This window comes from Alosa sapidissima, chromosome 15, assembly GCF_018492685.1.
Source record: "Alosa sapidissima isolate fAloSap1 chromosome 15, fAloSap1.pri, whole genome shotgun sequence".
Classification (NCBI taxonomy): Eukaryota; Metazoa; Chordata; class Actinopteri; order Clupeiformes; family Clupeidae; genus Alosa; species Alosa sapidissima.
In genome coordinates, this window is record NC_055971.1 from 9,750,204 (window position 1) to 9,773,590 (window position 23,387).

General features: G+C 43.4%; 2 protein-coding genes across 2 annotated transcripts in view; both read left to right on the plus strand.

Annotated features, from left to right (window-relative positions):
• usp32 (ubiquitin specific peptidase 32) overlaps window positions 1-15,858 on the plus strand; it is a 46,899-nt gene extending 31,041 nt beyond the window's left edge. Inside the window, 25 exon segments of the mRNA XM_042064614.1 lie at window positions 2-67; window positions 1,557-1,710; window positions 2,108-2,193; window positions 2,398-2,441; window positions 2,443-2,473; window positions 3,182-3,231; window positions 3,233-3,304; window positions 3,306-3,322; window positions 3,869-3,974; window positions 4,557-4,604; window positions 4,606-4,639; window positions 4,642-4,712; window positions 4,714-4,731; window positions 5,297-5,471; window positions 5,877-6,028; window positions 6,270-6,381; window positions 6,511-6,707; window positions 7,485-7,669; window positions 8,045-8,131; window positions 8,269-8,389; window positions 10,494-10,685; window positions 11,132-11,390; window positions 11,870-12,387; window positions 12,769-12,861; window positions 12,998-15,858. Coding sequence (XP_041920548.1) covers window positions 2-67; window positions 1,557-1,710; window positions 2,108-2,193; window positions 2,398-2,441; window positions 2,443-2,473; window positions 3,182-3,231; window positions 3,233-3,304; window positions 3,306-3,322; window positions 3,869-3,974; window positions 4,557-4,604; window positions 4,606-4,639; window positions 4,642-4,712; window positions 4,714-4,731; window positions 5,297-5,471; window positions 5,877-6,028; window positions 6,270-6,381; window positions 6,511-6,707; window positions 7,485-7,669; window positions 8,045-8,131; window positions 8,269-8,389; window positions 10,494-10,685; window positions 11,132-11,390; window positions 11,870-12,387; window positions 12,769-12,861; window positions 12,998-13,171 — 3,062 coding nt within the window. The 3' untranslated portion in view covers window positions 13,172-15,858.
• Window positions 15,859-16,300: 442 nt separating this feature from the next.
• On the plus strand, window positions 16,301-23,156 carry si:ch211-167j9.5 (fibroblast growth factor receptor homolog 1). The gene is made up of 12 exons (XM_042062880.1): window positions 16,301-16,599; window positions 16,942-16,981; window positions 17,290-17,383; window positions 17,664-17,877; window positions 19,804-19,942; window positions 20,353-20,451; window positions 20,549-20,709; window positions 21,023-21,160; window positions 22,063-22,174; window positions 22,267-22,366; window positions 22,547-22,646; window positions 22,736-23,156. Exons 2-12 carry the CDS (start codon window positions 16,951-16,953, stop codon window positions 22,769-22,771), a joined length of 1,224 nt encoding a protein of 407 aa, XP_041918814.1. The 5' UTR covers window positions 16,301-16,599; window positions 16,942-16,950; the 3' UTR covers window positions 22,772-23,156.
• Window positions 23,157-23,387: the final 231 nt, after the last annotated feature.

Genomic DNA, 23,387 nt, shown 5'->3' on the forward strand with positions numbered 1-23,387 from the left:
TACCTGCTCTTCCTGCGGCAGCAGCCGGCCACACGCACCCCCCAGTCCAACATCTGGGTGAACATGGGTATGACCAGCCTGCGCATGTTCCCCGAAACACATACCCCGATGGTAACGTAAGCCTGCAGCAAGAAGGAGGCCCTGCCCACCTCCTCATCTTCGTCCTCCTCCACCTCGTCTTCCTCCTGCTCCTCTCCTTCGCTGAAAAACCCCAGTGCTCCTAATCATCTAAAACTGCTCCTGACTGGACCTGCTGAGCAAGTCGCCCTGGAGCTCTGACCAGTGCCCCCACCTAACCCGCCCATCCCCCCCCAACCCCCACGCCACCAAATGGGTTGATTAAAAATGCACAACCGTAAATGTGATCCCGGCCGTCCATTGCTGTCCACATGAGTGCCTGACCGACATCCAGCCTCTGTCATCTCTGCAACCATCACTTTAAAGTTGACATCTGAGCTTTTAGGTCACATGCAGTGTGGTAAACAAGAGAGGGAGAAGGGGGGGGGGGGGGGGGCAGAGAGAGAGAGAGAGAGGGAGAAGGGGGGGGGGGGGGGGGGGCAGAGAGAGAGAGAGAGAGAGGGAGAAGGGGGGGGGGGCAGAGAGAGGGAGAGAGAGATCTGGGTCGCTCCAGCTAAATTGAATAGTGCTGTTCTGGGCCCGCTGTGTATGTGGGTAGACCGCATTAGAGGTCCAGAATTCATCTCATTTTAGGAGCTATCTGAATGCCTGGGGGCCGTGAGACATTGTAGGAAGGGCGCTCAGTTCCCTGTGCTATCTCTTCCTCTCTTTTCCCCCTGTTTCTTCCACATCTCTCTTTGTCTCTCTTCTGTTCACTCTTTCTTTCTCTCTTTTTCCCCTGTTTATCTGTTCTCTCTCTCTCTCACTCTCTGCTCACTCTTTCCCCTCTCTTTCTTTTTCCCCTGTTAATCTCTGTTCTCTCCCTCCCTCCCTCCTCTCCTCTCCTCTCTGTTTGCTACACTGTCATCAGAATTGATAGAGGTGCACTGAAAAGGATGCCAGCTCAGGGTGGTCCTTACTTCTCAGAGCAGAGTAGAGGCACAACAGCAGTGTGGGGTGACTCTCCTCCTTCGCTCTCATTTGTGTCTGTAGCCCAATCAAGCATAGCCAGCTGGTGTTCTTCCGGTGACTAATATTGATCATTTGTGTTCCAATCATCCTCCCCACCGAGTTGATTCATTCTTACCTTTTGCCCTTTCTTGCTGCTACCTTACAACTAATCCTCAGCTTTGGACAAATGCAAACAATATCCTGATTTTTCTGCTGTGCTTTTTTTGTGATTCAAATGTGAAAAATATATTTTTTTTTAAATACTGTCCTAGATTATATATAGTTTTAGTCTATGAGTAAGTGATTTTCAGTGGGTTTGTTCATCCCAATCCATTGGCAAGCCCTTTGTCTCAGCATGCGTAGAAAAAACTCCTCTACGTGCAGTCTGTTCTATCGACTTCTTTCCTAAAGGAACATGACAAATGTTTGGCTCTTCCTGCTGCCCTCCCTCCCTCCCTCCCTCCCCCACCCCGGGTTCCTCCCTGCAGGTAACGTGCCGTCCCCTAATGCCCCCCTGAAGCGGGTGCTGGCCTACACAGGCTGCTTCAGCCGGATGGGCACCATCAAGGACATCCACGAGTACCTGTCTCAGCGGCTGCGCATCAAGGAACAGCGAGGTGCGGTCCTTCTGCTGCCTGGACAGAGCAACTGACTGGACACTCACAGAGTGTAGAACTAACTGATTGACCTGGTTTCCATTATTGATTGATATACTGATTGATTTTGAACAAAGATTAGCATATGTATGGCATTCGATTATAATATATGTTTTTCATATGTATAACTTGTGGAATTGAATCCAAGGCATTTTAATTAAAATGACAAAATCTAAAAGCGCAAAGCCCTATGGCTTATTGGGTACCCTTATGTCGGTTCTTTACAAGCCCTTAAAGGACGGTTTGATAAGAGACAGATCTGTCACTGTGTAAATTGGGGGCATTGGGGGTCATAAAGCCCAAATGAAATTCCAACCCGGCATGAAAGTCTGACTCTGATGAGGGGAGACTAAACGGCCGAATGCATTTTTCATGTGTGCAAAACAGAATTACCTCACCCTCTTGGACGACGAGGATCACACACTAGAGAGTCTGAAGATTCCAGACGAGCAGCACTTAGTAATTGAAGGTTTGCCCATCACTCCTTTTATCTCCGTCATGTGGATTAATTAACATTTTATCTCCAGCAAACGGAGGCTTGTGGCGCTCAGGAGATAATACGTCAAATCTAGCATAAAACAAGAATGAATGATTATGTTTTTGTTAAGGGAAAGTATAATGGGAGTGCTGAGAGAATGAACTGTTAAAAGAAATATAATCTCTTTCCTTCCAGTTCGAAACAAAGATATGAGCTGGCCTGAGGAAATGTCGTTCATCTGCCAACAGCAGTAAAATCGACCGTCACAAAGGTAATGCCCCTGTGATATTTCAACCACTGCAGGAAGTAGGCCTATCATTGTAACAGCAAATCTCTGCTCTCTTGATCATTTGACCAAAAGGCTAACCTCTAAAATGTCTTGTCCTTTTCCTGCACCATGTAAAACTGACCTGATGAAAGCAAGAAGGTATGCTAATGCCTAACTCGTTCCTTTAGCACAATTTGTAGAATTAATAACTATTAGATAATGGGTCATTCAGCTGGGTCAGCTTGTTCTGAGTGAGTAGTGTTCTTAGGAGTTCAGCAATTAGAAAGCGGATGTGACCTTGAATGCCCCGTAGTTCAGTAACACCCCCAGGTTGTAAAAATTGTGAAATCACGGCAGTGTTGGCACACCACAACACGCTGACGCCAATGTGTGTAAACTGTGATCTGTGAAAGTTCAGCGACTCTCAGACTCCCTGAACAGTGGCAGCACGTACTGCTAACATATCGATGCCATAAATCAACAAATTGATCTTCAATGTGTGGATTGTGTAATTTCCACAAGGTGTGTGTGTGTGTTTCTTAGGTAAGCACTGGTGGTCATATGCGTATAGGCAGCATTTTCTTTCCTTCTTTTAACCGTAAAGCAAATCGCAGCTGCCCGTTAGACAAGCCTTTAGTGAAGAGCCTCATCCTCATCTTCCACTTCCTCTTTTTCCTCCTGCTCATCTTCCTCTTCGTCTCGCTCCTTCAGTCCCCACAGAGAAGGGTGCCACGGGCCTGAGTAACCTGGGCAACACATGCTCTCATGAACTCCAGCATCCAGTGTGTGAGCAACACCAAGCCCCTCACGGACTACTTCATCTCAGGGAGGCACCCTCTACGAGCTCAACAGGTCAGAGGTCAAGCATCAATCCAGCTTTCACCAGCCCCCTGATATAAGCAGTGTGCATTCTATTACATATATGTAAAAAAAACTAGAACTAGAACTAAAAGTACAACTATAAGTAGAAGGTCAGGTGTTGAAATGAGTGCTGTACAGTGTCCCTGTGACCTCAGATTTAGGTATGTCTGAAGTAGTTCTGTTTAGTGAGCATGCATCAAAATGACCTGAAGAGCTCCATGCATCCATCAGTAACATACAGAGTGCATACAAAATAATGTCTGAACATCTAAAAATATAGATGCTTTATTGCAGAAAAGAACGGCCTAAAATACCTCAATGCCCAAAACCTTTGCACAATACTGTACATTAGTGCTTCCTCTTACAAAATATTTTGTTTTTTCATTGACTTGTCATTTGATTAATGGGAAGTGATTATGGATAAGAGTTGAATACACAAAAAAGAGGAGAGAAGTGGCCTATTTCCCATATGAAAGAGCAGAGTGGTGTGCTCAGCAGATCCGAGTCTGACTTCTGTGCTGTGCTCTGTCTGCACAGGACCAATCCCATTGGAATGCGCGGTCACATGGCCAAGTGCTATGGGGATTTGGTGCAGGAGCTGTGGAGTGGAACACAGAAGAATGTGGCGCCCCTAAAGCTCAGGGTAAAGAAGTTAAACTCTTAACACCTCTATCTCTATCTCTATCTCTATCTCTATCTCATTTTTGACAGAAAGCTATTTTAGCTGTTTTTAAGTCTCGTAGGTCTACGATAGATGAATTGTATGTGAATGTTGTTTGCCTATTTAAGTTTGGTAAAATAAAATGAGCATTGCAGTGGATCATGCTTTTTACAAGCTAATAAACAATCTTCCAGCTTTTTAAAAAAAATGTGATATGGAGCTTTGTGACAGTTTGCGTAGGTGAAGATTTGGGTAGATCTAATTGGTCATCCTGCATCACTGATATGGAAAGGTTACACTTGATAAATGAAAGTCTGATTCTTTTTTGTAAATGTCAAAGCCTTTCTGTACCTCTCTCTCTCTCTCTCTCCTCTCTCTCTCTCTCCTCTCTCTCTCTCTCTCTCTCTCTCCTTCTCTCCTCTCTCTCTCCTCTCTCTCTCTCGTCTCTCTCTCTCTCCTCTCTCTCTCTCTCTCTCTCTCTCTCTCTCTTTCTAGGATTAGTGTATTTAATCACCAAACATTTGTCTTTTTCCCCCTCTCGCCCTTTGTTCTTTGTTTATCTAGTGGACGATAGCTAAGTACGCTCCACGATTCAACGGCTTTCAACAGCAGGGACTCCCAAGAGCTGCTGGCCTTCCTGCTGGACGGCCTCACGAGGACCTGAACCGCGTCCACGAGAAGCCCTACGTGGAGCTCAAGGACAGCGACATGCGGCCCGACCTGCGAGGTGGCCACAGAGGTCAGTGGTGTAAGTATCCCACAATGCATCTTGCCGTCGCAGAGATAAGCAGTGCAGGGTTTAAAGTTCTCAGGCACTGTGTCTGAAACTCAAGCGTGGCCGAGCTGTTTCAGATTTAAAATGGGGGAGGGGGGGGGGGGGCTGTCCTGTCCTATCTGAGTAAAGGCAAAAAGCCCAAAAATATACTTTGAAAAAGATTAGAAAATCGATAATGATCTATGACTTTGAACATTTTCTAATAACTCTAACTGATTTCTTTAAGCCCTGGTAGTGTACCCACAATGCATTTGGCCATGTCAGGCTTTTGGTGCAAATCATGTAAGCACAGAGAGTGGGGTTAATAGCATGATTGCTGGGTCTCAGGGAAAATCTGTGCCAGGCTACTTAGAAAGATATTGATGTCCTACTGGTAATGAAATGAAGGGGGAAATGAGGCAGCGAGATGCCATCCATCAGGCAGTGAAATCCCCATCCTCCTGAGAGACAATAAGGTGAAGCCGCTTGGTTTAGCCGGAGCAGGATTGATGCTCCGCAGGGATGTTCTGACGCTGTCGTGCTCACACAGGCGTGGGATAACCATCTGAGGAGGAACCGCTCCATCGTGGTGGACTTGTTCCATGGTCAGCTCAAGTCCCAGGTCAAGTGTAAGACGTGCGGCCACATCAGCGCCCGATTCGATCCCTTCAACTTCCTGTCCCTACCTTTGCCTATGGACAGCTCCATGCACTTAGAGATCACAGGTGAGGATCATCGGTCAACATGCCGATACTTGCACATCACTAAAAACTGTATCAACTCTTCTGTATAGTGTTTTTTGGGAAATGGACATTGATAATCTGATAATGACATGGACATTTTGAGCAATCAATGAGATGAATGTTCGTAAAACACAATGGCTAGATTGGCCACATATTTTATTGAAGGTGATGTGTACTGTCAAAGCATGAACATGCCTCATGTATTGTTGTTTTATGACAAGAAATAACAATACACAAAAACAATAATTTCTCGTGATGTGTATAAAAATAGGATGTTTCTAGATCCTTAAAAAGGGGAACACTGAGTCCAGTTCCCTTTCACGTGTTGGACGTGAACACAGACTCACCGTGGTGTTCTCGTTTTTATTTCTTGCTGCTGCTGCACAGCGATCAAGCTGGACGGCTCGACGCCCGTGCGATACGGCCTGCGTCTCAACATGGACGAGAAGTACACGGGCCTGAAGAAGCAGCTGAGCGAGCTGTGCGGACTCAAGCCAGAACAGATCCTGCTGGCCGAGGTCCACAACTCCAACATCAGGGTAGGCAGAGCTCCCTCTAGAGGTGTAGACTGGTACTCCTGTCTTTGTGTATGCGTATGGTGCAGGGATATGATTAGAGCATATCAGTATGCTAGCACAGAGCTTGGACTAACCAAGACCTTTTAAAAGTGCTGAGTAGTGAATGTAATACAGCCAAATAAAACTGCTGAAGTCTTTCTTTGGATTGGTGTAGACATTTTTATGTATAACCATTTTATGCTCGTTTGTGTTTTTGGTGCAGAACTTTCCACAGGACAATCAGAAGGTGCGCTTGTCTGTGAACGGCTTCCTCTGTGCATTTGAGATCCCGGTACCGGGATCACCTACCTCTGTCACCTCCCCAACACAATCAGGTGAGAGCAGTCGTAGTGATGTGTCTCTGTCCATTCATATCTTATAGTTGTCTTCCCTTTCAATAGTCCAGTCACTAAAGTGTGTGTGTGATGTGTGTGTGATCTGTGTCCATGGGTACCTCTTTGCAGAAAGCACACCCACGGCCAATGGGACAGCAGCCAACGGTCACATTGGGAAACCCAGCCTGATCCCCAACGGAATACCAAGCACGGTGGTGCCATGCTCCCCGGAGAAACCCCTTGCCAATGGCATTCCCAATGGACACGCCGTGCCAGTCCAGGACAGCCCCTTCATCGGTTACATCATCGCTATGCACAGGAAGATGGTGAGCTGCGAGCAAGGCATTGTGGGAAATACTTTGAGAGGGGTAAAGGTTATGAAGGGTTTTCGCTGTAGCCAAGGTGTTAGCTGTGGGGGGATATACAGCAATGTAAGCTCAGGATTAGGAACAGAGCTAAAAGGAATACACGTAGACAGAGGGATGACGTCCTATAGAACTCGCTGAACTTGAATCCAGAAACTGAAGTGGAATCTGTCATTTAATATGTGTACTTTTGGAATGTATAGGTCCATATATTGGACAATTTACACAATTTAACTTGAAAATCTTTGTTCGTTGTTCTCTCAAAACCTCTAATGATAAAACATGTTCAAAAGTAGCAGGTTTTTTACCCTTGGACTCTGTGTCCATACTTTGAAGCTGGTCCCTGGGGTCAACTGAATAATCTGCTTTCCATAGAGTATATCCATTCTGTGATCTGAAGAAAAGCTAAAATGAGATCTAGTCCTACAACTTAGAGTATTTATTTATTTTCATTAGGCTATTGATTGAATTGACATTAATGTAGTCTTACCACTTGTTAATTGTTTACTGTTAAATGTAACTATTGTATTGTTGTTATTTGTATGTCGCTTTGGACAAAAGTGTCTGCTAAATACCATAACCATAACTCCAGTCTTGCCTCCAACTCCGCAGTCTCTGGCCAGGGCCAAAAGGAAAATGAATGGTGGCAGCCCACCTGAAACGTGACTCAGCAGCAGCGCACTGAAGTGTGACTCAGCAGTATTTGTGTATATGTGTGTGTGTGTCCTCCCGCTCCAGATGCGGACGGAGTTGTACTTCCTGTCCTCTCAGAAGAACCGGCCCAGTCTGTTCGGCATGCCGCTGATCGTGCCCTGCACGGTGCACACCAGCAAGAAGGACCTGTACGACGCCGTGTGGATTCAGGTCTCCCGGCTGGCCAGCCCACTGCCCCCACAGGAGGCCAGCAACCACGCACAGGACTGGTAAGAGCCCACAACTCCCCACCACTACCACCACCACAACTCTACTCATAGGACCAAGAACTGGACCCTTATTATATGGACCATAATACAATATGCGGCGAGAGGTTCATCACATTTAAATAAGATTCATCAGAAATGACCAAGTCATGTTTCAGTGTTTGATCTACTACCTTTAGTAATATTAGATGAAGAGCAAGCCCTGTCATTTGTAATGACCGTGACCGTGTCATGGTCATGTCATTGATATAGTCATATGCAGTTGAGTGCATCAGTCTTGTGGAGCGATGGTGCGTGTCATGTGTCCAACACTGCATTAAAGACTTTGACATTTCAAGTCTAATAAGAGGATGAACGATTGCTCTGTCATTTTCTCAGTGATGACAGCATGGGCTACCAGTACCCCTTCACCCTGCGCGTGGTGCAGAAGGATGGCAACTCCTGTGCCTGGTGCCCCTGGTACAGGTAAGGGCATCCATCACACTGTGCTGTGCTCTGCAATATGCAGTTCATTGCCCGCATTGGCGAGCTGCCCTAATGCAGGGTAGGATATGACTAATGAAAGCTGTCTCTTTGTGTGTGTGTGTGTGTGTGTGTGTCAGGTTCTGCCGAGGCTGCATGGTGGACTGCTGCGAGGACAGGGCCTCCCTGGGGAACGCCTACATCGCCGTGGACTGGGACCCCACCGCCTTGCACCTCCGCTACCAGACCTCCCAGGAGAGGGTGAGAGAGCAACACCACCTTGCTGTACTGCAGGGCATGCTGCAAATGCACCTCACAAATCACACCTCCTGTGTGTGTGTGTGTGTGTGAGAGAGAGAGAGTGTGTGAAAGAGAGAATAGATGGTTGAGTATTTGTGTCTGTGTATGCGCATTGGCCTATATGTTTGTGTGTGTGTGTGTGTGTGTGTGTCGGAAGGTTTTACAAGTGTTTGTGTGTACGTGAGTGCATTTGCGGTTTTCATGAATCTTCTACGTATGAACCTAAGTTCTCGGAAAAATACACCTTAGAGGTAACACTGATAAGCTGAAGGTCAAGGTCTTGAGCTAATTTCTTCTGTCGTTATCAAAAGCTTCGGCAAAGGTCAGCATGGAGTCTTTCCACACTGCTGTCAAGCACTGGCACTGCTGCCCCTCTAACTGCCCCCGGTCACCTTGGCCTCGAGTGACACAGTCGTGCATTGATTTCTCCACCCATCACTGGGAAATGATGTCATCAAATGAGCGATCAGTGATTTGCCCTGCCTGGGCTCTCCTTTGGCTTTTGCTAACAGCCACCTTTCAAGAATACCTCTGCTGCTTACAATCGGTTTCTTTAACCCTTAGAACCCGATTGACGCAAAGTGCGTCAAAAAAACACACCCTTTCTTCTCTGTTACATTGCTCCGGAACTGTTCATTGCAGCAAAATGAAACCTTTATTGCATGACAGAGCAGAAGTGGGGCTTTCCAACGAGACTACACACTTGTCTGTACGATCAAGTATGAACATGAAAAAAAATCATGAAATTAAATCAAATTGCATCATATTTACAGTCTATACTTCTCTGCGTTCACCTGCACACCCATTACTCTCGTTTGAATTACTCGCGAACCCGTGATCGCATCGATATGGCAAGCATATCAGATGAAAGAGGGGGCACAGGGCTATCCATTGGTACCATGTTTATCGATCCTTCTGGCTTATAAAAACAGACGAAGTGACTGCAAAATAATAACGTCATGTCCACAAACCAACGCTGCACACCCATTACTCTAAATAAAATCAATGCTACACATAATACATGAAATTATCTGGATAGGATAGCCTAGACTCTCCTGAAAAAAACAATATGTAATATGTGTGTGTAGCACTTACAATGACCAGAATAAATCCTTATGAATAAAGGTAGTGAAAATGCCCTAAAAACAGCTTAGGGTTCTAAGGGTTAATATTCATTATTATTGCACAGTAATCAGTCTATGCCATCATGGTTTATTCACTTCACGGCCAGTTGACTTTCATAGCTGCAGAAAGTAGTGATCAAAATCACAAAATTGTTTACATGGTTTCTGCAGGGTCTTAAAAAGTGACAAAATGTAGCAATATGCATATTAGGTCTTAACAAGACATTTTTAAGTTGTTCTTAATTATGTTAACACTCGTGTATTGCTATTCGTACAGTTTTTTTACACACTTTTCTTTAATGGTTTGATAATTGTACAGGTTTATTACTTTGCAGCCTGGATACAATTTATTGCAGTATAAATTCATTCAGTTCACTAGTAATTCTGGGACACTTCATCATTCAGTTTTTGCCAGTATAGGCAGATATATGTCATACATTTCAAAGGTCTTAAAATGCCTTAAATTTAACTTGTTGAAACTGGCAGAAACCCTGTACAGAGTAAATAAAAAAGACTTAATGTGCAGTATTTTTTCCCTATGAAATTTCATACAGGCTTACTAAAGTAAATAGGATACTTAGCTCTGGTCTTACACGATAAAACAGTCTGTGCCAGCCATGCCTGCTGTAGTGAATTGAAATTGTTTAGTCAGGCATATTGAGAATCATTTGTAGGCCTACCTCCTTCCCCATGTTCCAGAAGAGGAAATGGATAAGAGCAAGCAGGGAGGGTGTTGGATATAGTGTCTTACGTGGGCCTGGATGTTTCAGCTCAATAATTCTCTGACCGATGGACTGTACACAACAGCAGCTCATCCACTATCTCTCTCCCACTTTCCCTCTCTTTCCCCCTCTCCTTATCTCTCTTACTCCCTCTGCGCGCTCCCTCTGCTCTCTCTCTCTCTCTCTCTCTCTCTCTCTCTCCCCCCATCCCCGGAGTAGATAGTGGAGGAGCACTCCAGCGTGGAGCAGAGTCGGAGGGCCCAGGCCGAGCCCATCAGCCTGGACAGCTGTCTGCGGGCCTTCACCAGCGAGGAGGAGCTGGGCGAGGACGAGCTCTACTACTGCTCCAAGTGCAAGACCCACCGGCTGGCCACCAAGAAGCTGGACCTCTGGAGGCTGCCCCCAGTCCTGGTCAGACTCCATGTTGAAACTGTTTGGACAGGCAGTCAGATAGATACTTTTAATGGTTGCATGTTGTAACAGTCAGTACTCATTTAGCAGTGTATTTTGGAGCACACTATTTAATTTGATAGATGGGCAGTTTTTTCACAATCAGGCTAATCACTTGACATAATAAACACTTAAAAATGAAAATGTATAAATGCTGCAAATATTGTATACTAATATTTACCTTATACTGATATTTTTTTCCCTTTGTGAAACAAAGAGTTTTCCCTGATTGTGAAGCTACCCAGATGCTGCCTTCAGGGTTCATATCTTGGTGCTAATTTTCATTGGCGCATATTGCTGACTGAACTCTTTTGTTCTACTAAGAATTATGAGTACAGAATCAATGATTAATGTCCTTGTACTGTAAAATATCTTTATGAATTCTTTTTATTGTTCTTGATTTGCAGATAGTACATTTGAAACGGTTCCAGTTCGTTAATGCTCGCTGGATCAAGTCCCAGAAGATCGTGAAGTTCCCCAGGGAGGGCTTTGACCCCAGCGCCTTCCTGGCCCCGCGCGACCTGGAGAGGAGCCTGCGGGAGGAGGCCCTGAGGGTGGTGGCAGGGGCTGGAGGCGACGCGCCCTCCTCGGCAGCCAGTGGTACCATCTGCAGCATCTCCTCCGTCTCCTCCAGCACCGTCAGCAGCCTGTCCAGCACACCCAAAGGTCTGTCTCACACACTCCACTCCATCAGATCTCCATGACCTTATGACTGCCAGAGGTGGGAAAACTCGAGCTTCAGAGAGTAGAAGTCCTACCACGCATTTGTTCCAACCATTCACTAAAACCAGCAGATTTAAATTAGAGCTTACTTTTCAAAGCTGGAGTTTTCCACCTCTGCTTATGACTGCTTGATGTGGAAAATGTGCAAAAAAAAAAAAAAGCTCCTGATTTCATCAACACGCCCTTCGATTGCATGAATGCTCCAGTGTATTTTCACAATCCCACTTCTTTCCTCGTCAATATTTCTTCCCAAGATCTAACAAATGTGTTGCGTGCCCCGAGCATTAACGCGGGACTTTGTTCTCATGTTGAATATTTAGTTATGAGGGAAGTAAAAGTTGGCAGTTGGAGTTACACAGGCAGTGAGAAAGCTCCCTTAGAGTAGTTCTCGTCATCATGAGCTCCTATTCTTGTTCCCGTAGCGTCCCCAGCGCTGGCTCGTCGGTCGGGCAGCCCGCTGAAGGGCTCCAGCCCTGCGGGGAGCCCCAAGACCGGTGGCAGTGGCGGCGGGCGTAAGCAGGGCCGCCTGCGCTTGCCCCAGCTGGGCAGCCGCCACCGGCTCTCCACCAGCAAGGAGAATCTGGACAGCAGCAGCCTGAACGTGACCAGCGGGAGCGCGGGCAGCGCCACCAGCGGCAGCGTCAAGGAGAGCGGGCCCGAGCCGGATGCCAGCTCCGTGACTGAGGTGGAGGCCTTCGTGCCCCTGGGGCCGGACGCCGTGACGACGACGGCGGCAGGCCAGGAGGAAGGGACGCTGGACTCCTGGTCGGAGGAGGCTTCCGGAAGCGAGAACGACGGGGTCGTGATGAACGGGCTGGGGACGGACGGCGGCCACGGCAACACCAACGGCCACGCAGAGACCAACGCAGAAGTGGAGACCGCTCTTCACCAAAGAGACCAAATCTGCCTGCAGCCTGTATACAATTTGTATGCAATCTCAGTAAGTGTTACACACACTTGGGGGTTAAACTCTCACCCATCCCTCCCAACTCTCTCTCTCTCAACCAAAAGACAACAATTTTATCATCAAAATTCTATAGCTGATGTTTTTAGTAAGGTCCCACCTTTGAAGGTTTTAGAATATCTTATTAGCAAAGATTTTAAGAAACATATTTAAGTTTCTATAACACACAATGCTCTGGCCATTAAATAGCCTTAGTTGCGGAAATGGCCTTAAATTAAACAAACAAACAAACAATCTCTCTCTGTCTCTTTCTGTATACATTTTTTTCACAGTTGAGGTGGTGCTGATTATCTGCTACTTTCACAAGTTCATTATATATTCAAAACCATAAGCATACGTGTCATTTGTTTATTTTAGTGCCATTCAGGTATCATGGGAGGGGGCCACTATGTGACTTACGCCAAAAACCCCAATGAGAAATGGTACTGTTACAACGACAGCAGCTGCAAGGTATGAGCCCAGCATATGTTAAAGCACAAATTAAACACAACATTAATAAATAAAAAAAGAGCGTTCAACTGTTTGATCACTGACATGATTAGTTTTTTTAGCTTTGAGACTTACAGTTCTATGGTTTGACCTGTAGGAGGTGCACTCTGGGGAGATTGACACAGACTCTGCCTACATCCTCTTCTACGAGCAGCAGGGAGTGGACTACTCGCAGTTTCTGCCAAAGACTGATGGCAAAAAGATGGCCGACACCACAAGCATGGACGAGGACTTTGAGTCGGACTACAAGAAGTACTGCGTCATTCAGTGATGTCACGTTCTTCCACAGAAGCACTTTACGCGTGAGACGCAGGCATAGGCGAGGTGCAAGGCTGGCGAGGAGAGGGGCCGCCGAGTGTCAAGCACAAAGGGTCTCCTTCTTTTAAAGAATCACAAGCTGAGTTTTTCTTCATTGCTGACCACCATGTTGGATAGAGGTAACTTACAGCTTACTTAGGTGTGCGACTTTGCAGTGTGTCTGACTGACTGAATGAATGAGAGAGGAAATGAAAGAACAATATTATTTTTTATTGTTGCCAAGTGAACAAAAGCACCCCATTTTTAGCACGAAATGGACCAACATGAGCTCACTGTACTACTCACCATAAAGCCCACTCCCCCTCCAAAAGAATGTGTGTGACACCATACACATAGATGTACACACATCTATATGTATGGTTGTGGGGAAGGAAGCATGACATACTTACAGGCCTGAACTGACGTGTCTCTTTAGAAGAAGCCTGCTGTCTGTGCTGTAGGCTGCCATGGCCCGCCATGACAAGCACACAATCAGTATTTGAATATCTGTAAAACTAACAGAAAAAGAGTATCTCATTCAGTCATTGGCCAAACCAAAACATTTTCCAAAGGTTTGCTTTTTATCAGATGTCATACGTCACTACCTCAGTTTTCTTTTCATTATTTCTTTATGAAGCAAATTGTAATAAGAAAAATGATCAGCGTGTCATACCCACCGTAGAAAATCAGTCACATTTCTGAAGACTCTTTCTTTTTCTCCTGGGGCCCATGGGACCATTAAGCTCCCCAAATCATGATGAATGAAGATGAATTACAGTCATAGTTTTCAGACTCTTTAACTGCCAATTCCTCATTTTGTGCTCAGATGAACCATATTGACTCCTGAGGAGAATTGATTTGTGGTTATTGTGGTTATAACTTCAGTTTGAATCTAGTACAGCATGAGGATAGGTGCCACATGGAATACATCTCAATGAAACAACATAATGTTATGTTTAATTTATTGCTATTTTTGTTTATTTTGGAATATTGATTATTAGAGTAATCTATTTTTATTTATGTACTTTTTTAAGCACAGTTTGTTTGTTTGTTAGCAAGGACTTCTTTTTTTTGTTTGTTTGTTTTTTTTTTTCGCTGCAAGGACCGAAGTAAACACATATCAGTCTGCTCTGCCATTTCACTACTATGTATAGCTTGGTCATCTCATCTCCGCTTAATAGAATGTCAACACTTGATCCGTTTTCCCCTCCCTTCTTCGCGGAAGTCTCTTTGATGCCACTGACTAAGATCTGTAGCCAAATGCACTCAAACCTGCTGTTGCTAGATATGGAAGAGGTTTTGTATTGTCAAGCCAAAGTTTGATACAAGTTGCCTGGAGAGATAGGAATGGCTTGCCCAGAGATAGGAAGAGACTGGGTCTCACTGGACATTTGGTAGATGTTCTAGGAAACCTCAGAGTTTCTTTTTGTAGACCGCGGTTGATGGAGACCTGTGCCGAAGCGTGGAGATTGGCGGTAGCATTTAATTTGAAACTCTTAAATCTGCATCACCACTGTGAAGAGAGATGTTGAACAACGAATAGTGAATGTTTGGTGGTTGTTATTATTGTTGTTGTTTTGCTTTCTGTATATTGATGGTTGTATGATTCTATGAATCTCCTCTGAGGGGAGGGCATTAAGCCTTACTGAGCTTGTAGAGATCAATGTGCCCCCCCCCCCCCCCTCCCCTGACACACACACGCGCGCACACACACACACACACACACACCACACACAGACACGCACCCACACGCAACACACACACACACACACACACACACACACACACACACACACACACACACACACTGAAGTGTTTTTGCTGCTGTAGGCCTACTTGTAGGGGTTTCAAAGTCAGATGAAAGTGCTAAGCCTGTCATGAAAAAAAAATAAGCTTGCAGCCCTGTCTCAAAATACAATGTTTGAAATGAACCATAACCGCAGTACTGTAACTTATTGATGGTCATGTTATGGCACATTTTTTTTTGTATCCATGTCCAACTGTTCGGAGAGCGAGAAATGGTTGTCCAGTATTTCAAATCAGCACACAATTTAAAGGGAGCACCTAGGAAGTCCCTCGGCCTGTCCACAGCTTTCATAGGAAAGGGGTTTCCACACATTCATTCTCAGGCCTGGCCACGAAGAAAGGTTATTATGATGTCACTAGACCTAGCTAGACAGGACACTTACCGTTTAGTTGCTCCTAAATTTAAAAACACACTGCACAGACAGATTTTTACCTTCATTTACACTCAAGAGCACACATGCATCATTTTAAAAACAGGGATAATTTATTAACAGCTTTCTGGCAGAAGTCTGATCAGTTGACTGGTAGTGCAATCTACTACTGAAATGTATGTCTTTGTCCTGTTTTATTTTTTGTCTTGATTTTTTTAATAGATTAAGTTTGATGGGTTGGCAGAGCTTTGCTATTAATTTAATGAATTTTATTTTATAAAGTGTTTTTTTGAAGAATACAAATGACATTGCACTGACATTTAAAAAATGTACATAAAAGTGTTTTGTAAATAAATCTATAAAAAAATATGTATTTGACTATGAACTGTAAAAACTGTATCTGTAGTTGTATATGAGGTGAAGCTGTTGATCTGTAACAATTATCCAAGACCAATTAAATACAGCAGAAGCAATCAGAATCACACTGGAGTTGTCTGTGTCATGTTCTATAAATACACTACCCCCGCTTTTGCAAGTTTGCATGCAGAAGAGGAAGATACATCTTTCTGAATGAGGCCTTGAAAAGGCAACTAGAAAAACCACAGCCCTCCCATTTCACAAGCCCACCTTGCAACCCAGACAAAAGGTTGCTACCGCGAAGCAAAAGTGCAGCGACTGAAAGGAACACTGAAAGGAAGACCTTCAAATGACATTTAGTGTATGTCCGTCTTCTGTGCACCTGTGTGTGCTCATTAACCCGTGTGACTCGGCCAGTGCTTTGCACGGGTTGTCTATTGTTTACATGCAAAGCCACGTCCTGTTTGGGGAATGCAGAGGGTGGACTCTTGAGATGGTGCATCTCTTACGGCCTTGCAAGTGCTGACAATTGAAGCCACAGCATGCCTCTAGCAGGAAGTGGGTCTCCCCTTAACAAAAAAGCAACACCCAGTCTCCAAGCTCCACTAGTGACTTCTACACAGCCACAGGTGTCACGCTTCATTTTTCAGTGTTTCTCCCTCTTTCAATCACACTCTTCCTTTCTGTCTGTCTGTTGGCAGCGTTTTGTCGCAGGGATGTGATATTCTCACCGAGGTGCTTGGAGTTGTACTAACAGTATAATTCTGGATAAGAAATGACTGACGTTTCAAATCTAGTGTAATTTTGTAAGATAACAACCATGCATGGACCATCAAGCTATGTACTCCTGCTAAAGAGATGATTAGAGGTGAGTAAAAAAACGTATTCAAGTGGAATAATGTTGACTTTAGTATACACTAATGACTACCAGTTGGGTGTTAACCGACGAAGGAAAGATTACACAAAGGCCTATGCAGAACATCACAGACACGCCGCCGCCGCATCAAGTAAAAATTTCAGGAATGTAATACTAATGTGTATTGTACACTACCTTTAACTTTGACTTTGTTTACGCACCATTTCACATCCTTGTGTCTTATTTCAAATCAGCTACTCTGTATATTGTTGTGTGCTGTTCTTTGGCATAAACTCATCAACCTTTTACTGTATGTAATTGAATGCCTTTCTGTGCCTTTAAAACGACACACAGAATGCTGATATGACTCCAAGTTACAATAACACAACTACAGGTAAGTTCAATTTGATGTCTATTCAGCCTGTGGTTGCGTAGGTTTATTAAAGTGCCTTTTTGGTATTTGTCTATGCCATGCCGATTAGTGTCTAGCATAACGATACATCCGTTTGTCTCCTGTGCTGTTCTTGATGGTCATTTTCAGCACGGTGGCTGTTAGTGTGTGCTGTGGTTTCTGTTCATGTAAGTGGTCTCTACATGGCCTGATTCCCTCGTCCGGTGTGCACTTTTGCACGCAGATGAAGAGGACACAGGGCAGAGCTTGTGCGCGTCATTTACATTACTGACCCCTGTGCTCCATCACAGGCCCTGACCTGGACTTTAAACACTACATTCTTATTGTCATCTCAGTCGTCACCATCCTCGCCATCCTGGTGCTGGGAGGCATCTGGATAAAGAAGTAAGGTTCTTTTAAACGAGAGAAATGAAGGTCTCTAAAACATACAAATGTACTATCGAGATCAACAAATCTCACCTTAGACTTTACGCTATATGCTACAGAACCAAAATGCTCTGTGCTTAAAAAGAAATAAAGAACTGTATGTGTATTCAGGAATCCCATTAATTAACACTTTCCTTATGCAGGAAACCCACTAGAATGCCACAACAAAATAAACATGTTCACTTTCATTCATTTTTTTACTTTTTATTCGGATTTTCTTTCTTTTTGTTTTCGTCAGATTTCACTCTTTAAGGAAGACCATTGAGGACTTGCGTCGAGGACTTGGCCGTCCGCTGATGAATGTTCCCCCAGCAACAGCAGACTCCTCACCCCTGCAACCTAGTGTGCCTCAGCCCCTGCCTGGCATGGTAGACCCCAGGGACACCCAGGGCCCACTGCAGAGGGGTAAAACATGGCGAAACTCCAGGCTCCCGTGGAGGCCTCCGCCACAGGTAGACACCTCTCCATCTAACCGTGAGAGAAGTATGTCAGTGAAGTACACCGAGTTCATTTAATATACACAGAAAAAAAGAGGTGTGTATTCATTACAGTGAAACTGCCACCTGCTTGTTGTAGGTATATTATTTGGTACATGACTCAATCTGTGATTAAAAGTGTAATCCACAGAATTACTGAAAAGGTATAATCTGATTACATGGGAATTAGTCCCCTATGTGCTTATGAGTTGGTCTAAATAGTGACTAAATGTGAGCGAGTTAAATGTTAGTTGAAATGTTGATGGAGCGTTATGTTAAACGTAGGGCCTGATTGGTATGCAAGGCCAGTTCATCAGATCATCTGAACGCTATGCTTTTTTCTTAAGTATAGTTACAAATAAATTGTAAAACTATAATAATGTATCTATTGCAATATATATTTTCACATAGATTCCGTGTTATAAGGGAAATAATAATGGAGTTTGAGACGGTATACATATATAAATATAATATATATACCCTTGTGCAAAATACTATTACAAAATATTATTTTCCCGTATTACTGTCTAATCTTATTTCATACAACAAAATTATTATTATTTACAAGCCAGTGTTAAATCAGTGTATTACCTCCTCCAAGGTGGTTACCGGTATTTGTTTGGTGTAGTATTATTTATCTGTCTGTTTTTTTCTGTAAGCAGGATTGAGCAAAAAATATCTGGTCTGATTGTTATGAAATCACAGGAACTTATTCATTTTGGACTGGATCCATGAATTTAGTTTCACCTTTGCTCATGTGTTGAGATACCGCATTTGGCCTTTGGTGGACATCTGCACTCTTTAAGTGTCCTAGTTTCACGTTCTACATTCATTTGCACAAGGAGGTGTGTGTGTGGGTGTGTGTTTTGTTTGTTTGTTTGTGTGTTTGTGTGTGTGTGTGTGTGTGTGTGTGTGAGAGAGAGACACACACTGTATGTATACAGTATATAGTGTTTGTGTATGTGTTTCTTTTTTTAATTTCTCAAAACACAAAAAACACAACATTAACACTTGGTTCATTGTGCTCACATGAAATGCCTATGACTGCAACCATGTGAAATAAGCCTTACAGCCATTGCTTAGATACTGTTTACCATTTTCTTCTCCTAGTCAACAAAAATAAAAAAAAGAAATGATCAATTAAACAAAAGCATTAATGCCATAGGCCTTATTCCACTTAAGGCAAAGTACTTTGTTACCCAAGTATTTACCTAGAAAAGGTATAATGTAGTCACTTCCCAGTAAGTTGTCAAGGGTTTTCAAAGGTTTATCCTCAGTGCATTTAAAAAGAAGATACCAGGTGTTTGGTGTGGCCTAAAAGAGAGAAGTTGCTAGCAGTTACTAGATGGTAATCTAAAAAACAGAAGGGTACCTAAAACTTCATATTCTTCACAGCTTTAGAAAAGTTGACTGATGGAGTTGTCTATACTGCACAGCCAAATTACTTTATGATAACATAGCTGTCCATGTTTTGTTAGTGTTGTACTTAAAACAAATCACTGTTAGTCACATACTGGGGACTACCCGAAGCTGCCACAATAATTTCCTGTGTATTAGTCGCAATGTGTACAGTATAAACCACACAGTGATGTTTTATGCCGATTAAAAAAGCCAAAACTGTTCGCACCTGTGTTTTAATTGCAGTGCCCAACAGAAGAATTATTCAGATCAGATCAGTGAATGAAGTATGAAGAAAATAAATGTATTGCCATGTATAGCATACCCCTATGTATTAACCTCATAGCGGAAGAAAATGTACAAATTCAATGTATAAACCTCGGTTAATAGATGGAAAATTACAGGTACACTAAGCCATATCACCAACATTCAGAAAACCCCTCTCTCAAATGATCATTCATCACCATCTTCATGTAATTAAAAAGTTGATCCATTTATCCCCAGGTTCCCAACATTACAAGGATGGACCTGAACCTGCTTCAGCTCATCAAGGCTGGGAAAGAGGGCGTCTTCTATAAAGCTAAAATGACCCGTGGCACGTGCAAAGGCCATTCAATGATCACCTGCAAAATCTCCAAAGAAGGTATTTTCTCATTACCTAAAAGATAGAAAGGTTATACTGTATGTATAGGTTATATAACAGCATACTATACTCAATGGTGTATAAGATACAAAGACACACTATTGGACAACAGAATGGAAGAAAGGGAAACGTATTGTACATCTATTGTTTTACTGTCTACGTTTATTCTATTTTTGGCCAATTCATTCAAATGCAACACTTGGCCTCCGGCCTCTTACCTACGGCCAAATTACAGCCGTGGTGATATCCTTTACCAACACCACACCCACTCTTGTCATATTGCTTAATTATATAATCTTGATAAGGCTTATTTGTGTTGGAAATTAATATTTAACATTTAATAATATTTAATGATTTGTGTGGTTCAGTATTGTAGACATGACGCAGGCACTTTTGGACTGTTTCCACAGGGGTCAGCCCCAAACAGGTTGAAGTGGAGGCGTCTATCATGAGAAAGCTGCTTTACCACAAAAACGTCCTGCAGCTGTTGGAATGGAACAGCGTGCAGGGTATGACTTCCCCTTAACCACATACAAATGAGTGACGTTTTTTACAAGTTCTTGAAACTTTGACTTAATTCAAACGTGCGCTCCTCTGTTCTTTCAGAACCCTATATGCTGATCATGGAGTTTGTGAGCTATGGGACGCTGCGTAATTTCCTGCAGACACAACGAGATAAGCTGGCCTCAGACCCTGAGCTGCAAAATCTCTTCACCATCTCTTCTTACCACATAGCCCTGGCAATGGAGCATGTGCGCTCCAAAATGGTAACCAGGTTTACAACACATTTTCACAAAACATCACTTGCTGCTTTGTCCTTGGTGAACTGATTCTGCAAAGGTGTACACCAAGACCCTGCTCGAAAAAACAAAAGTGATCTCAAGTGTACAATCCGTTGCTCACTATTCATAAATAATTAAACAAAATGAAAGCATAATTGGTGTATTTTACAAGCTGCGACAAGTTAAAGCACAAAGTAGAGAGCTTCTACAATGTTTTCAGTAAAGAAAGAAAAGAAAGAAAGAGAGAAAGAAGGAGAGAAAAAAGAGAGACCCATCACCTTTTCACTGTGTGATGCAGATAGTGCACTGTGACCTTGCCTTACGGAATATCATGGTGAGCCGGTTCCCCTGGGAAGTGAAGGTGGCCGAGTTTGGTCTGTCCAGGGACCTGACACGCATGAGGAGCCGACGCAGCACCCACAAGAAACAGCGAAAGGTCAGCCATGTCCACACATTACACAGTGCCTACAGTTTATATGGCACACTTATTAAATTGGAGCTGCTGGATCTGAAACAGTGGTGTGTTTATAATTGTTTTTTTTATTATTATTATTATTCAAATACACAGTATTTCATTTCATGGATTGTGTATATGTGCACTGAACAAAATGTACGCGCATGTTGAGGTGTGGCTCATGTTTCATCAAGTGATTTTTCAAGATCTCTCTCTAACTGAATGGAGCAGAAACTATAGTATACTGTCTAGCCTAAGGCACTTAACAGACTTTCTCATATGAGTTGTACCTTTTTAAGTAGAATGACTAGTAAAACCGTTTTAATTGTTCCATGTCACAATTCTATTTTTGCAGTAAATAATACATACACAAACTATGTCAATGGAACATACAGTAGCCTACTTGTTGAAGCGATCGCTCCTTTCATATCTCACCGTGTTCTGTTAGCAAGACACTGAAAATATGAGTCACATGGTCATTGTTTGCCACTTTCAGCCATGTTCAACATAATATAATTTGTAGCAAATATTAAGGCACAGTGAGAAAGCAAAGTCAAACAGAGGATGGAACTGGCAGTATAAATGTAATTTTCTTTACAGGGTAGATATAAATGAGATTATAGTTTATGCTTCTAGTTCTTAGCAGGCACTTTTGTCCAAAGTGACTTATAATGACAAATAAACATTACATTACCAATGCAAAATCAGGCTCTCTTTGATGCACACCAGTGTGGCCGACAGTGACAACCCATGATTTCACACCAAGCAAGCAAACCCAAAGTGTTCTGAATAGACGTGTGAAGCATGAACCACAGTGATCATTCACACACACACACACAAAACAAAAAAATAATGTCAATTTGTTTTGCAATGCATTGAAACAGGAGCGTGTGCCTTTGCGCTGGTACCCACCTGAGTATTTCAGGAACAACTACTACAGCTTCAAAGGAGACGTCTGGGCATATGGCATTGTGCTTTGGGAGATGCAGTCATTTGGTAAGCTCTATGTATATTTCATCCTTTCACAATGATGATCTCTGTACATTTGGCTTTGGTGACCACTGGAATGACAGTGTTAACTGCCTCAGGAACCCTGCCGTATCCGAACCTGGAGACGTCTGAGGAGGTGGTGTATCACATCTGTGCTGGACACAGAAACGTTGGTCCAGACAGTTGTAGGCCAGAGATGTGAGTATAAGAAAAACACATTAACTTGATAGATCTAGAACAGTGAAATGTGGTGTGTTCATTTGAGATAATCATCTGAAATGAAGATTATTTTTGGCTTTTTCACTCACATGTTGACCGCCAAATGTATGCATAGTACTGATGGGATCTAACACAGTCTACTTCTAATTTTCCACACAGACAACAAATAATGAAAGACTGTTGGCAGGAACCTTACACATCAAGGCCATCCTTCACTGATATTGTTAGAACCTTAGAGAACGTGCTGGAAAACGATTCAGTGGGTGCCTTTATATTCCCTTTCATTATATGCTGTCCACTGCCATTGATAAAATACCAACTTTTTTCCCCTTTCTTTTCAACATGCAGGACTATGTGGATGTTGGTTCAGCCATAGAGGCCTGACTCCTCTCTTTGTCAGACGATGTGTGGGCCTCATCGGTCAGGGCAAACGTTTTGTTGTTGTTGATATTGGTGCAGGGGAAATTGTACTCTTTTGGGCTCATTGTTCAGAATTGCTGACAGAAAGGAACGTCTGTGTAAAGGGTTTTTCACACTTCACTGTGTATTAAAGAAAATACATTATGTATCATATATATATATGTATCACATATGGCACATATGGTTGGAAGTTTGCTGTCAGGTGTTTTTACTGTCTTGTCACTTGGGGTCAGTGTCACTCCACTATCTGTAGCCTATTCATCTGGGTTAGACTATGATCTTTTGGACTGACTGTCCTCGAGGCTGAGCCTTAACTGTCTGCTGTTTTAATAAATTATTTTTTATGGGACGAATAGGCCTATTCTTTCTTTTGTAGTTCTTTAACTCCTGTAAATGTAATGTACGTCCTGTAAAGTGTCTGATACAAATGGGGAGGAAATAGGCTACTCTGTAACTACCCGAACCCGACCAACATTTACATGAACTGCCAACAAGTAGGCTACATTTTGCCTGTTGGCCAGAGTAGGGGCTGTACTCACAGCTGAAAACAGCCAATGAGCCGCGTCCGCAACGCCCCTGT